This window comes from Drosophila subpulchrella, chromosome 3L, assembly GCF_014743375.2.
Source record: "Drosophila subpulchrella strain 33 F10 #4 breed RU33 chromosome 3L, RU_Dsub_v1.1 Primary Assembly, whole genome shotgun sequence".
NCBI classification, from domain to species: Eukaryota; Metazoa; Arthropoda; class Insecta; order Diptera; family Drosophilidae; genus Drosophila; species Drosophila subpulchrella.
In genome coordinates this window covers 20,409,064-20,425,203 of record NC_050612.1, presented here as the reverse complement: position 1 = coordinate 20,425,203, position 16,140 = coordinate 20,409,064, and the positions used below count along the sequence as shown (strand labels likewise).

At 41.6% G+C, this 16,140-nt stretch overlaps 1 protein-coding gene across 19 annotated transcripts in view; it reads right to left on the bottom strand.

The window, feature by feature from the left end:
- Nucleotides 1–16,140, bottom strand: part of LOC119554215 (supervillin) — a 126,194-nt gene that overhangs the window by 41,531 nt on the left and 68,523 nt on the right. For 10 of the 19 annotated variants that reach the window (XM_037865021.1, XM_037865028.1, XM_037865020.1 and 7 more), the window contains 7 exons: nt 15,326–15,672; nt 12,152–12,634; nt 11,108–11,559; nt 10,928–11,027; nt 8,903–10,511; nt 3,268–3,881; nt 1,703–1,816 (listed from right to left, as the gene is read on the bottom strand). In XM_037865021.1, coding sequence (XP_037720949.1) covers nt 1,703–1,816; nt 3,268–3,881; nt 8,903–10,511; nt 10,928–11,027; nt 11,108–11,559; nt 12,152–12,634; nt 15,326–15,672 — 3,719 coding nt within the window. Of the gene's footprint in view, nt 1–12; nt 945–1,702; nt 1,817–3,267; nt 3,882–5,447; nt 5,605–6,788; nt 6,936–8,902; nt 10,512–10,927; nt 11,028–11,107; nt 11,560–12,151; nt 12,635–15,325; nt 15,673–16,140 lie in introns of those variants that run through there. The other 9 variants (XM_037865024.1, XM_037865037.1, XM_037865025.1 and 6 more) reach the window with 7 other exon arrangements.

Genomic DNA, 16,140 nt, shown 5'->3' with positions numbered 1-16,140 from the left:
TGCACCACTTACGCATTGCATTTGCTCAGACTGCTCAAAGTCGCTACTTTGAATCTATGGTTAAATTTAAATATTTATTGCTGCTGCTGCTGGTTTTCTGGTTGCTTGTGGTTTCTTTGAGATGTGACGACTTACAAGAGTCAATGACGAACTGCGCATTCGGTTATATCCGCTGCCCACACTCAAATGCTGCGATAATGGTGCATATTTCCCGCTCTACGCTATCATTTCCAGCTGCCTTTATCAAGCACTAAACAAACTGACCGACGACCATCACAAAAGATTTCTACCCCCGCGTAACTGAATCATAGAAAGTTCGTCTGCCGTTTATAAAGCAATTTCTATAATTTGCCACTTTTTTGCGCTCGCTTTGTCCACAACATCTATATATCTTTCATCTTCTCGATTTTCATTTTCATTTGTAACTTTCGATATTGGTTCTTCCACAACGCTTTCAATTGATATGAACTTTCTTTGTAAGCGTTTGAGTGACTTTTTGTGTGTGGGCTTGGGTTTAACTGATAAACAAGTCGCTACGAAATTATGGAAAATTTTGTAAGCATGATTTAAAGATGTCGGGAAAAAACCTATTAAATAGTAATACTCAACATCAAAATGAATATAGCTTAGGCGAAATCCATTCGTCACTCATTTCAAACTTCTTTCATGATGTTTAACTAGGTAATTTTGGCAAAGATTTCTTTGTTTAAGTAATTTAAACCTTTGCACATGCTAATTATATATTTTACTGCCGTCTATGAAGGTCAACGTCATTTCGCCTTATCGGTAATAAATTTTATTTCGGTCGAAGCCACAAAGAACATGCTTACAAAATGTACCCTCCCATCTTTCGGTCATAAAAAAAACCCACTGTTAACTGATAAAAAGCAGGTTACCATTAGCTTCACCCATTTTCCAAGTGTGTCAGGAGTTATTATGGATCACTTTCAAGGAAGAAAATTCATATCGAGTGGGCGTTAAAAATGTTGTAAATAAAGGCCATAAAATTATGAACGCTTAATTAACTGCTCTAAAGACCTCGATGGAAATATGGCAAATAAATAAATATGGAAAAATAAATCACGCGCGTCTTAAATTACATAAACATACAGTTGTGGGGAATAAATTGTTATTAGTTTTCTCATGCGGCAACAACAATATCAATAAAACAAGTCAAAAAAAAAAAACAGCAACGGCAACAACAATAACGAGGAGTTAATTCATTTGTTAGAAAACTCAAACTGGCGTAAATAATGAAAAAGTCATAAATGAAAACCCAATGAACGCACATGCATGGAAAACCAAATTAGTGTATGATTTTGTTTTTGCAGTTTTTCCATTTCTTTTATTGCGCAATTTGGCGTGGCTGCAATTTTTTTTTGCATCCCGAAATCGGCACTGATTTTCATCGGTCATTGCAAATTTGTTCGAGTTAATTATAAATTAGTCTCAGGCGAGTCAATAAAAAAAGATATATGTAAAATTAAAGAAAACACAGACACAGTAAGCAACAACAACAATAAATAGTTTTATATGAATTATATATGTTTTATCATTCCAAATGAGCAAATCGTGCAAATCAAACAAAAACGTAGAAATGGGGGGGTAGTTGTAAACTAGATAAGCTGGAATTTATTTGAATATTCGTCACTCATCTACACCCTTCCCTCTTGAGAACCCATAAATATATATAGTAACTTACCAAATTCCGCATCTATGGTTGCATTTGGCGTAGACAGCTCATCACTTTGCATGGAATTGTCGGCTGCAGTCGAGGAAACTTCCGCCGAAGCTGGTGGAGATTGACGAGAGCCTCCTGAAATAGATAATTTTAAAATGTTTACTCCACTGCGTCTTTGAAAAGAGGGCCTCGTGAGCTTTTGATTCCTCATATTGTGCATATATAAACGTATTAGTGCTAGGAAATGTATACTGTGACTTTTGGGTGTAATAAAGACACTAGTTTGGCATAGTTCTCAAAGGTAGTCTATTTACTATTACATGATTTCGCTACGGTTTCGATAACGAAAGTCTAATCTCGAGTGACCTGCACCAAACACCCCGGTTACCCTTCCCCATTCACCTGGTCACAAATGTTACCCAACACGCAAGCCTCAATTAGTCGCTGATTGCCAGAGACGGCGACTTTCCAGAGTGCGGGTGAGTGTGAGGCAAGTGACATACATTTTACAGCTTATTAACTTGGCCAACAACCATGAGAGGCCTGCTTGCAGCAACACCAAAGCTAATGGCAAAATCTGGCAAACACTCGGGAAAAGGGGAGGCCCACTGACCAGCAGATTTAACTAATTAATATTCGCAAAAGGTATGGAGGTTTTTTTCTAGGGATCTTGAAAGCTACTAAACAAATATTTAAGTGTTTGCTTAGGAGTTACAGCTGCCTAAATAATTTCTTCATTTTTATTTGATGTCAATATTATAGACCCTAAAATACTCCCTATCTAAATTGGTGCTTATCTGTGAGGCTCGTTTACTATCTTAAATAACTTACAAAAGTGGAAAGCTTTATTAATTCCAAAATATAGCCAATTATCAAGTTTATTTGCTTATAAATTGATGATCCAGCTATTATAGATGTTTTTACATACTACCTTTCCACGATTCTTGCTTTTATGATAGTTTAATTTACACAATACTTTTTGAAAAACCTTTTTTTATATTTTTTACATGTTAAAAAGTAGTTAAGTAAGTACCCTTAGCTTTTCTAAGTCCAAAATATAGGATAATATTAACGTTCTCGCTAATAAATTAATGGCTTATCTATTTGAGATGATTTTACACACTCTTTTTCTCGAATCTTAGTTTTATCATAAGTATATTTATAGAACATTTTCAAACATATATTACCATCAATTTTAAAACTAGGTCTCCAGCTAAGTACCCAGAAATTATATTCTCTACCGAACCAACAAGCCATTTTCTGATCAAACATTTGGCTTCCTAAAGGTATATCTCACTCAGCACATCGGTACTGCTGCCGTTTCCTTAGGAAACTATTGTGGCCCTAGACCAACTCTAGCTCTAATCAGCTCCCATTCTGGCCACTGTGGTCTTGGCCTTCTTGTTACGGTCGGTTTGCGACATGGGCCAACCAGGTTCGCAGTGCCACCGGTTGAACTTAGCGGTCTCTGCTCGTCTGCTTTATTGCTTCACGCTAATTTTCAGCACAGCCAGCGAATGACGATTATAATGGGTGGGTGAATGGGATCCCGACCTGCACTAGACCTTCACTACTATTTTACTAACCCGTTGCCCGCTGATTGCGCGACTGCTCCTGCAGTTGCTGGAACATATTGGCCCTGGCTCGGACGCTGTTGCTCCGCGTTAAACCACTCGGTGGTGTTGTGGTGGTCGTGGTGGTGCTGTTGGTTGCGGTGGAGGTTGAGTTTGCAGATGCAGAGTTGGCGGAAGCGGCTGTCTCATCGCTCAGCGACTGAATGGCCGAATCCTCCTCCAGGGCGGACATCTCGAAGATGTGCTCACTGTCCGTGCCGATGGATAGGGTTAGCTGCTCGCTGAGATTGACGCTGCTGTCGTTGACCGAATGCTGGCGTGCCAACAGCGAGGATTGCGGTGATTGTGATGATCCGCCGGTACTGGCCGCCTGACTGGCCAGGTGGACTACTCGGGGCGACTGCAGCGGTTGGGTGGAGCTGCGGGCCAGCCGGAAGGAGGTTCCCGCTCCCGAATTCGTTGACGAGGATAGCAGCAGTGGTGCGGGCACGTGGCTAAGTGGCTGTCCTGTGATCGGCGAAATCAGCGGTTGGTGCGGTGCGTGGGTCAAGCGAATGTCCAGCGGTTTGGTGGGCTTAAAGGCCGACGTGGCCGAGATGTCAAAGGGCGCGGAGTTGGCTTTAAAGCTGCAAAATAAAAATAAAATATTATTAGTACAAATCAATAAACAGCAGCTAAATGGGTCATCAAATGTGTGGTTCCTTGTGTTTATAATAAATATAAGAGTGTGTCCCGATAAACAATGAATATTTAAAAGATAATTCTATTATTGTGTCTCACAAAAGGCAAATAAACCACAATAAGTTCATCACAATGCCCATGACCATGGGAATGAACATTTGCAATATTATATTAGTTTTTTTTTGATGATAGAGTTTTATAAAAAAAGCAGTTGGGATTGGTTTATTATAAAAGGTTTATTAAAAGTTATTTCAAAATAATGTTTTGTTTTGTTTATAAAACACCAATTTATCTATTCACTATAGTTCCGTTTCGAAATCAGCCCAATTTGACATTGGACTAAGAAACTTTTGATTTCCCTTGTGCAGAAATTTACATAACAACGGGCTTAAATACACTGTGAATCTCTTTGTGTGCCTTCATCTCTATCATTCTCCCTCTCTGACAACAATACTCGGACATAATTATAGGCAATTTTGGCCAACTTAATTATGTTTTGGTGGTGAAACTTTGGCGCTGGCGGCTGGTGCTTTTGTTGATTCGCTTGGAGCCTCCGGGGGAGTGAAGGTAAAAGTTTGCCAACCAAAAGAATTAGCCAAAATGTTTTCGCAATAAAACGCTAACAGTGAAAGGTAATTGAATTGTTGATAAGAAAAAAAAAGAAAAGGAAATTAAATACCTATACAGATGGGTGTATATTTTCCAACACAGACTCTACTGCATAAACTTGCAAGTTTATCACCCTCTAAAAGGCCTCTTGAAATTTTTCCCTTCTATATATAGAGTCTCACCTACAACTTGTTCGACTCTTGAGTTTTTCCAATATTTATTTTGTTTATCAGGCCCATTTTCCATGCCTGGCGCACACCGAATGTTAAAAAGAGGAAGCGGAAAATAACAAAAATAAGAAGGAAAAAACTAAAAATAAACAAAAATTTAAATGCAACAACTAAGCTAATTGGATTTAGGTTGAGAGGAGAAAGGGGGAAACGAGTCCGTGAGAATTCTTTCCTTTACATTTGAAATATATATGTCAAACACAAAAAAAAACATGATGATTAGCGGCAACAGTTGCCAACAGAGAATTATAAAAAGTTTATGACTGTAGATTTCGAGTGATCTAATCAAAGAGGAGAGCTATATATACAAAAAAAAAAACAGCTCCCGATTTTGCCAAAACTTAGTGAGAACACAAACCACATAAAGTCATTTAGCGGAACATTTCGCAGCCAAAAAACACACATTTAAACCACAAATTTATGCAGACATTGGCATTGCTATTTAACGATATATAAATTAAGCATATTTCGCAAATTTGGCACAATTTGTAGCACTCGAAAATTGGAATTTTCAATGGGGTGCACAAGTGCACCTTCTCATGGAGTTTATTTATAGCACATTACGAAATGTGTATTTTTAAAGAGCTGGCCGAAATATATTTTCACATTTTCAGGCCACATTTCACTGGTTTTTCTCTAAGTTTTTCAAAAAAAACTAACTTTATTAACTACCTTTTCCAATTCACACGCGGTATGAGAGCCCGTCTACCGGCAACTGGCCAAGAATTTCCGAAGGGAACGTGGTTTTCTTCCACTAGGCACACATATAGGGAGTATCTACTATCTGGTTCTGCACCTGATAAGACGAAGACCGAACGACCGAACCGAACCGGGCAGCGATTTAGTTGATAAATTTATCAGTTAGTTTCGATTTCTTCCACACACACTATTCACTATTTATTCCTTTCAAGGGAAAAATTACTATATTTTTCCTATATTTGTTTTTGTTTTTCCGTTTTTTCTTACTTCAAATATAATTTATATTTCAGCGCTGCTGCTGGCGGATACGTGAAAATTGAAAAAGCGATCGCGAGCAACTGAGCGCAAAAATTGTACAAACAAAACGCCGAGCAGAAGAGCAGAAAACGTCGGCAGAGAAAAATTGGGTGGTGCGGTGGTGGTGGTGGTGGGGAGAGTTGGGTGGTGCGGTGGTTCGGCGGCGCTCTGCCGCGGTCGACGTTGCTGTCGGCAAATTTAAATTATTTTCAGCTTGGTTTTCTTGCCTTTTTTTTATTGTATTTATTTTGGTATGGTATTTTCCTTCTTTTCCGCCGTCTGGCTGGGAAATGTCTTAGTTGGCTTTTCTTTTGCGGTGGATTTTCTTTGACTCTTTAGTTTTGTGAAAGAGAAATTTTGAGAGTGCAAAGAGCAGCCGGAAAAGTTGTCATTAAATAATTACTCTGATATGATACCTCTACCTTAGTCAACCTATTTAAAAACAAGATCATACATTTTAATATATGAAATATTATGTCTTTCATACTGGTTATTTGTGTGTTAACTATTTATTATATTTTTTAAAATCTTTTAGGTTTGTCATTTAAGTATTTATTTTATTTTTAGTTAGAATTTATGAATGGACCGTCTGAGGTGTGACACGGATGATCTATTTTTAGAAAATATAGACTCCCTAGTGATTTCTCAATGGGCACATAAAATAATTATTTCACCCATAGGAAACCTGCTAAGATTTCTTCACAGGTTCCTATTCTGACATATTTACGATTGGGCTATTAAAGCGATTCTTTTTTTAGTCGTAAAATGAAAGGCAGTTGCTTTGTGGTTAACTGTTACTTTTTTTTTTTTGGTTATCTTATCGGGAGATTAGGAAAGATACAGCATAACTTCGAATTGGACATATAAGAGGTGTATCGATTTAATCGACCAGGCCAACACATGTCAGTGAGCATTTTTATACTATACTATCTCAATGCCGGCGATTATTGTAAGATTTTTCGTGGTTTTTGCTTTGACAGATTTTAAGATCGATTTTTATTTGGTTTCTTTTTTTACCGTTTTCTGATATACGCCTCAAACATTTTTTCGCTCTGACGTCGCTGCAGCAACAACATGGAACTGGGAAATCCTCCTCGTCCAAAGGCTATGACAAGGAAATGGATAGAGATACGAAAGTATCTGTATCTGAACGCGTTCGCCTGCTGCAACCTACTGAATGCAACTGAATGCGAATGTAACTACGAGAACGGAACGTATGGACAGCATAAATTTCACGGCACAAAGCGTCGGCAAAAGTGCAAAAGATATTGACAATACCGTTCGCTGAATGCAAATGTGACAGTCAGCGAGAGTGTTAAAAAAAACAAAAGCATTACAGAACAAACTGGCTTATATTGTTATTGTTGGTTGATTTTTTTTCCTTGTGAGGGAAGGGAGTGCCGGAGTGGAACAAAAGCCCCCCAAAAAAAAACAAACCCAACCATAATAACAACAGCAAAACACTCACCGGCAACCAAACACAACTATAAAATGCTGACATAAAAACACAGTTAAACAAGAACTGGCAACTTTGTGGCGATGGAAGTGGAAGAGGTGCTCCTCTATCTTCTAGTCGAAATTCTAAAATGCTTTTAGCGAAGAAACTAGGTTTACGAGCCCGACATTGGCCAATCCGCAATTCGCAGAAATTACCCATCCCAGGTGAGAGAATTTGTGGCCAACCAGCTTGTTCAACAACTAATTGTTTGGGAACGATGGTATGATAGTACTCGATTGTAGTTGATTTGCTTGCGGTTCCTAAAAGGTAGACAATCAAATCCGTTGTGGATTTCTTTCGTATTTTCTGGCTGCGAAGATTCTAGGGGATCAGACAAATCAGTTTATACAAAAAATATTCATTTATGGAAATTAAAAAACTGAAAGATTTAGAGTTTCTGTAAATAGAATTTCGAGTGAAAGTGGCTGGAATAATATATAAAATTGATGGTAAGTATTATGGAAGGATAAATCTTTGCCATATGTTCTCCCTCTTTGTCATACAAATAAATAGTTTTAATATTTTCTACGGCTTTGCAACACATTCGAACATATTTCTCTGGATACCCCTCCTCCAAACTGGTGAAACCAATCGACCTTCCATAATCGCCCGACCATTACTAACCTTTAGTTGTATTTCGCGCACTCTCGTGTTCTTGTTGGCCTCAATAGTTGCGCAGGTAATTAGGCAAGCAATAAGCTGCTTAAGTGACACCAAGTCGGGCCAATAAAAAATAAAAGGCGGCAGAGAAAAGTGAATTATATGACAGCGAATCGAATTGAGGTCAGCAGACATGGAGGATTTCATTGGCTTTTTCGGAAACAGAATTTGTTGACATTCACATGGCTGAGCAATGGAAAAGCAATTAAAATATGTTGCCAAAATATCCCCTGGCGAAATGTGTGATGAAATTTTCATCAGAATGGGGCTAGCAGCTAATTTATGGCTACGTGGTTAGCGAAGTATGTCCACAATAAAGTTAATTAAGCCGATCATGACTGGATTATAATGTCGGCGATGGCAATGGCTATGGCATATGAATGGTCTAACAACTGTAACATTTTCCAGTTGACAGTGAGTCTGTCGGGTGTTGTGGGCACCATGATGGTATAAATATTTATAGGCTCGGCCAAGTGCCAGCCAGAAATGTGCTCGGCGGACCAAAAATAGCAATGAATGCGAGTGTATATAGACAAATATTGCTCCACGCAAACAGAGATACGGATACCGATTTGGATTCGGGGGCTGGAATTCTTGGGACCATCGAAGCGTAAACTGGCGTCCGCTGCAGAATCAGCTGACAGCTTGACAGGCCACACGACGTATGCGCAATTTGCGAGGGAGAATGTGGCAAAAAGAATGTACATTTTTTTAAAAATACTGCCCCGAAAAGGATATTTATAAGTATTGTACTTTTGTTTATTTGGTATTATGCGGAATGTATCCCTATTTTTAGATCTATATGGGATTTAGGGGTTTAGTTTAAAAATCCTTTTGATTCCTGCACCTGTAAGCAATACTTTTAAAACATACAGGCTTATACTTATTCCGAATTTATCTAAACTGAAATCTTTTTAAGTACCCTGATATTTTTTGCAATATGATGTAGTAGTTCCCATTACTTTGTACTTACAAGCTCATCTCCTCGTTGGTCACGGGCTGCGTTTTGTAGCGCTCCCTCTGCAAATCCCTGCGCAGGACACTGGGCTTGAGTACCCTTGGCGTGGCAGGACCTCCCGGCTCCGATGACGATGCCTGAAGAGGCGACTCCCAGCTGCTGTTAGCCCCGCCCGCCTCACGGGAAGTGGGCGTGGAGAGCAATTCCATGCGCTTTATCCGCTCCGCCACCGAAATGCTCGCTGGTGTGGTCACGAAATCTACTGGTGTGCTGGGTGCGACCTGCGAGGTGGCAATAGCATCCAGTGCGGCTGCCAAATCCATTCCAGGCTGAACATCCCGTCGCTCCAGCGAGCGGGTTCGCCTCTTCAACAGGCTCGGTGACGTGTTGGACTCCTCCAGATCATGCGATGCGGAACCCAGCGATCGACGCTTCGAGGGCGAGTCTGTCTTGAGGATGGAGGACAGGGAATCGTTGACCTCGCTCTCCAAACCACTTAAGTCAAACTCCTCACGGCTGCTTTTGCGAGAGCTCTTCAGTATGGGACGTATCTCATGTTCATCCGCTTCGCCAAACGATTTCTTTTTGAGTATGGGCTTTGGCGGACGCACTGCCTCCTCGCTGGAGGTGCTCTCCTGCTTCAGGATAGGTCGTATCTCGTGCTCTTCACCATCCTCGAAGGTGATGCCATCATGGGCGGCCAGTTCAGCCGCAGCCAAGGTCACAGCCTGCGAAATGGACACATGCTTGTGGCAACCGCCATCCGAGGGTGTGGATAGCGAGTCCTTTTTCTTCAGGATGCTATGCGGCTGGCTCTCCGTGGCCGATGGGCAGCCATCACTCTTGCTGCTGTCATAGCTGCTCTGCTTAAGGATTCCATGGGCCTGAGCTGGACTCAATCCAGTGCCCGCTTCCTCCAGCGAATTCCTCCTGGCTGACTTGATCAGAATGCTCCGCTCATCGGGTGAATGGGATCGGGAATAGTAGCGGGATTCATCCAGACTCGATCTCTTCTTCAATATTCCCTGCCGTTTGCATCGAGCGGCTCCTGCCAGCGGATTATCCATAACGCTCGAGGAGAAGGTCACTGGCGAAGGATTGCTCGAGGCACTGGAGTTGCAATCGCCCACACCATGCTCCTTCTTCTTCAGTATGGATACAATTTGATTGGGGGCAGGTGGTGAATTCTGGTTGGGTAATCCCCCAGCGGCTGCTCCTCCCTCATCCGTGCTCTTCCTCCGCATTATGGCCGACATCTTTTGGCTCTCGTCCACCGAAGGCTGTTGTTGCTGCACCTCCGATTGCTCGGCAATCTTCTTGATCTCTGCCAGATCTGTTTTGGTCCTTTCATTAAACTTCTGGGTGACACTCCGGGCCACAGGCGCATGTAAAGGTCGTGGTGCAGGCAAAACAGCGGTCATGGTACGCACTGGAACCTCCGGATGACGTACGGCTGGTATAAACTGACGGTAGGGCTCAGAAATTGAGTTGGTGGACTCGCTGCAGGAACTTTTCTGCGGTGTATGCAGCAAATCCCTCAAAGCCTCATCACCGCCAGGAACCAAAGGACAAGCCATTCCCAGTTCACGACGTCGGCGTCGGCGTGTTGAAGAGGCAACCTCATCTGCAAGAGAAGATCAGGGAATTAGTATTTGTTTCTTTGAGTATGATGAACTTAAAAAGCAGCCAGAGGACTTAACACGTGCATAACATTAAATGGGGACTTGGCACAGCTTGGATTTTAACATATTTTACACAAGTTTCTTCAATGAAAAAGCTTTTGTGACACAGCACATAATGATTTAAATGAAAGTGTTGAAAATGGTATTTAAAAGTTGAATGATTCTGAAACGTTGGCAGCCACATGGCGCTTGAAGATCGAATGATTCACAGTGAGGTCTGTCATCTTTGTGGTTTTCTTTGCTGCGGCCTCATTGGATAGCCATTCAAGCTTGAAGGCAGTCCCAATTTGGTGCCATGCTGATCATCTCCCCTTTGGTTTGCTGTGTGCTGCACTGCATCCAGTCGTTGCCAACTTACCGCCATCCTTGGTGGCTTCCTCGGTCAACGAACGATTGAGATTCGATTTCCGTTTGGCCGACTTGTCGCGATCTCCCAAACGACGTGGGGATACCTCGGGCTGGGGAACATAATTATAATTAGTTTTTTATTTTTAATTTAAGCAGGAGAAACCTCATTAAAATTAAGAGTTTGCCTCACCGTTCTCTTGTGCTTTTCCACGGGACTCAATTGCAGATTAGCCAAGTGGTCACGTCGTCCATTTTCCGTATTCTCGGTGCTCATTGTGGAGCTACGTGGTCGCATCCGGAGTGTACATTCCGCCGTGGCCTTGGGCGGACTAAGTGCTCCGCCCGTGAAGTGCAGTTCGCTGAGGCTCTGCTTCATGGAGATTCCCGAACCCACGGCCACCAGGGGCTGGCGTCTCTGGGTGGGCGGTGTGTCCTCGGGCTGGGAGGCAGATCTTGCCGGGATCTTTCCCGAACTGGCTGACGGGGCTGGCTCCGAGTTGAATCCACTAGCACCTGGCGACTTGGGTGACAGCTCCGAGCTGCTGAGACGTCGATGGGTTGCAGCTCCTCCGTTGCTGGAGGGGATTCTTGGGGATACGGGCGAACTGTAGCGTTGGCGCTGCTCCTCTTCCTTCTTTTTATCTGCGGGTTTTTTTTAGAAAGAGGGAAAACGCACACGATATTGAGGATGATGAAATGCGGTCGTGGTTACACAGAGAAAAAATTATAATCATACTTTAAGAATTTTGAAAGACATATGTTTAGGTTAAAAAAGAAAGTTTTTTGAGTCATATGATAAATTTTTAATGAATAAAGTTAATAATTAAGTTACTTGAAATTCAAGTTTTGTTTTTTAATGAAATTCTGTATTCTATAATATTGATAAAAATTAGTTGGAATATATTAAAGGAATTCAGAAAAAAATTCACAAAAAGGTCATATATTCGATTTATGTTTTTAATAAAAGTATGCTTTCGTATATAATAAATTTTCAAACATTTAAAAGAAAATTGGCAAGATGTTGTGTGATCTTAGCCTTTGCCTTATCAAAGTCTAAGGTTTTTCGGCAAACTTTTTTCACTGTGTACTTCTAGTCAACATAAGTGCACAAAAAACAAACTACTGAGGTTAGACAACGGGGTTATGGATTTGGAGAGATGGAAAACCTGATGACCTCCACCGTTTCAGGGATATAGATGAAGATGAGAGGCAGGTAAAGGTGGGAGAGACTCACCAAGCGCCGCAGCGCGGAGGCGACTCGCCTTGGTGGTGCGAACCGCTGGCGAGGATTGGGGCGAGGTGGTCGAGGAGGAGCAGCTGCCGCCGCTGAGGAGCGGACTGGCAATGGCCTGCGGAGGAGCAATGGTGGACTGGCACTGGCTGCCAAGGCGCAGCGGCGACAGGGGATTCTTGCGACGCTTAATGGGCGAACCAGCAGCAGATGTTGCTGCCGTGCCGGTGGATGTTGCTGCTGTTGCTGCTGCTGCTGCAGATGTGGCTGTCTTAAGCACAATTAACGGCGCTTTGTTGGCATTAGCTAGGGGCGGCATGGGCGTGGCGTGTTGCTGTTTAGTATTGTTGTTGCAAGTGCTGTTGTTGCTGCTGCTGCTGCTGCTGTTGTTGGCGTTGCGTTGCCTCGCGTTGCAATTGTTGTTGCTGCTGTGGCTGTAGGTGCAATTAATACTGCATTTGCCAGCTTTTCCTCGACTTTGGCTGGCTGTTGTTTTCGTTTTTATTTTTGTGTTTTTTAAGAGGGTAAAATGCGTGGAGTTTGTTGTTTTAGTAAGACATTAAAGCTTATGATTGCTGCTTGTTTGTGGTTGCTGCTGTTGATGTTGCTGTTGTTTTTGGTGTGTGTGAATGGTTTTTGGATTGCATAATGCAAATATGGGGGTCTATGGGAGAAAAACTCTGCTCCAATCTAATGGCTAGCTGGCAAAGATTGATTGGTGTGGTGACAAACACAAAATAGTTGCGAAAGTCGTTTGGTGACAAAAGAAAAGCATTAAGCCCAAAACGAAAGTTTTCGAGCCTCGATCTCACAGGTCATTAGGTCTCTATTTAACGATGATGTATTAACTTTGTAAACATTACTGGACATTAAACTGACAGAGCCAGCGATTAGATTATCGACCGACGATTAGATTTCGCTCACAAATAAACCAGAATTTATGACTCCCTGAATGGGTAAGTGTGGGAACATTTTTTGATAATCAATTTCATTATTTCACAAATCAAATGTAATAAGTTTTACATTTTCTAAATGGAAAAACAAATTTATAACAAATCTTCGAGAGACCTCACATAAGAACTTTCTAAAAATGGGTAAAACATTTGTTTTGGATTTCTAAGATATTCTTCTCAAACAAAACAACTTGAAGCACTGTAATCCAACTCAACCTTCCTTTTGCCCCCTCAAATTGTGGCTTATGTAAATTCCAAACGATTTCATAATCCACTCAGAAGACGGGGCAAAAGTAATGGGCGAAAATAAAACATTTTTCGGCAAATCATCTGCCAGCATCTCCGGGAACCGCCCGTTCATTGCCTTCTGCTGCTCGTCTGTCAAAGATCAGTGAACGCTCCTAACTTTCTGCCGCGATCGTTGGCCCTCTAGACAGCGCACAGAAGAAATCAAATTAATTTCACATAAAGTGAATCAAAAAATTGCCAAATTGGTAAATATTGAAATCAATACGCGCAGTGGAAAAACAAAGACCGAAAAACAATTGAATCGAAATCGATATGGTTGATCGATCATCATCATCGCATTATATTTGTTTATTGGTTTTTTGGCAGCTGCGCGTTCTGTGTGGCCACAAATGCTTACTAAATCTTTCCGATTAAAACGGAAACTTCCCATAACCATGTGATATGCAGATCTATGTCAACGATCTTTGGGTAGACTTTCTCAAGAGCTCCGAAAAACCGTTATGCGAGAGATATACAGAGGGGACTGTCAAAATTTTTTATGAAACCCTTGTCCAGCCATTGATAATAAACCCGATTCCGATCCATTCATTGATAAACAAAATATAAAAAAAAATTGGGCACAGCCCGGGCTTTGGGTTGGGATCTATTAGCAATTTTATGGCATCTTTCATTTGCCTAAGTTGCGTGAAGTCTGGACATCGGCATCGATTTTATTAAATGACAAACAATTTTATTCATTTATACACAGTGGAGTTTTGCAAAAAAAATACATAATGCGAATTAAAATTGCGCAAATTATCTTATATAATTCGGCCAGTTTAGACTTTTCTGACATCCGAGAAACCTCGCCAGTCAAAATATTTTGAAATTGATTCGACTTTTGAATCGCGTTGCTCAATTGCAATTTGATTTAAATGTTTTGGCCGAAGGTCTCTCATGAGCCAAATTAACATTTGTCTAGAAAACGTTTTCGCTTGATTGGCAAGCCGACAAAAATCTAATTTAGTTTAAATTGCTTTGAAGTGTGCAAAAGAAACGAAGAAACGCGGCGACTCGCCTCTTCCGATGATGGAGTTTGGTTTTATTTCTCGTCTAATTTGCAGAAAACGTTGACAGGCCCACGGTTCAGGGCTAAAATCGGCATGGGGCGGGCTAATTACTGAACTTTGGTTGGGAAAGTTTAGACCCAGAATTAATGAATTTGTAATGTTGGCAAAATGGGGGGAAAAGCGAAGGTAAATTAAAGTGTGAGATCAGAAAACGATCAACGGAAATAGCCGTGAATGGTAAGCAGAGAGGGGAAATAATAGGAAAAGATATTTAAAGATCAATAATGATCAGTAAAGGATTTTCAGGATGAACTAACGATCATTAGTCAAAAAATTAAATGGTAGGCCAGGAAAAAGGGGATGGCTGATTTACTGAATATGTTGAAAGGTTTATAATAGCATAGACCTAAAGCGTGGGATAATTTAATGATCTACTGAACTGCGTAATTGATCTATGCCTCTGTAAACTTTAATTAGAGGGGAAATAAAGGATCACATATGATATCTAACATATGTATTTACGATTAATGATAAATCGGATTTTCATTTGATCTTGGGGTAAATAAAGATCAGTAACTTGATATTAATATTCCGAAGTGTACATATATTGTGTAATGAGAACTATAATGTGGGTAAGCGCAATAAAAGGGTTTCTTTTCTATACAACGATATTTAAAAAGGCTGCTTGAAGTAGGTTGAAAGTGGAAATTTAAAAAAGTTCCCAAGGGTAAGGATAGGTTTTTTTTTAAGAGCTGTGAAAGGTAAGCGCAGTTTGGCAAGCGAAGGATCAGTAAGCAGGCTGGCTAGGACATTACAAAACGCTCAAGGACGAACTCAAACTCGAACACACAAACAGGCAACACAGAGACGTCACACAAGCAACAAGAAAAGATACACAGATACTTAAGAAGGGCTGAAAGACTCACCTAAACTGGCAGATGCAGTGGGGCTGGCGCCCAGGACGATGGCTTCTGGCTGCTGTGGCTCGATGGCTAGAGCCTTAGGAACTTCAACTGGAGGATGTCGCTGCTGCTGGTCATGGGTCATCACAGTGGTGGCTGCCGTCTCATAGGCGGAGCTGTTCCCGTTCGCTGACGAGGATGGTGGATCGGTGGCAGCAGTGGCGGGAGTGGGAGCACCACCTGGCTTATTCCTTCTGCGGGTGGGCGAGGGCGAACTGCTGGAGGAGTCGTCACTGCGGTGCAGCGGTGGAGGCGGCGAGTGTCCGGCGGAACTCTGGCGACTGGCGGAGCGCGTGGTGCGCGTTATGAATCTGCGAAGGCGATTTTTTCGGATTACTTAATTATATTTCACTTCACACAAAATGGTTTTCTAAAATTAATTTAGTTACACGGAAATGAACACGCAACGCGGCTGGAGCAGAAATGTGTATGATCAGAACACACCAAAACAAAATAGCAGTCGCTGTGAAACGAGATATCCAAACAGTTGCGAGATACAAAGATACAATGCGAGAGTGGAGTTCCGCTAAATGCGGCACGGCTAGACGGCAGCAAACACGCTCGGCAACTGCCGCCGGCTCGCCCAGCAAACACAGTGGAAACCCACGGAGCCGCTTTTTTTTTTTTGGTTTTGTCGGTTATTTGTTTTTTTTTTTTTTTTTTTTGGGTTTTGCCGCTTGGTATCTTGCAGATACACAGCAAAACAGCAACAAAGTCACTCCACTCCGAAATCACTCAAAAGAGAGCGCTGCAAAATTCGCACATTTGCGCCAGGTAGC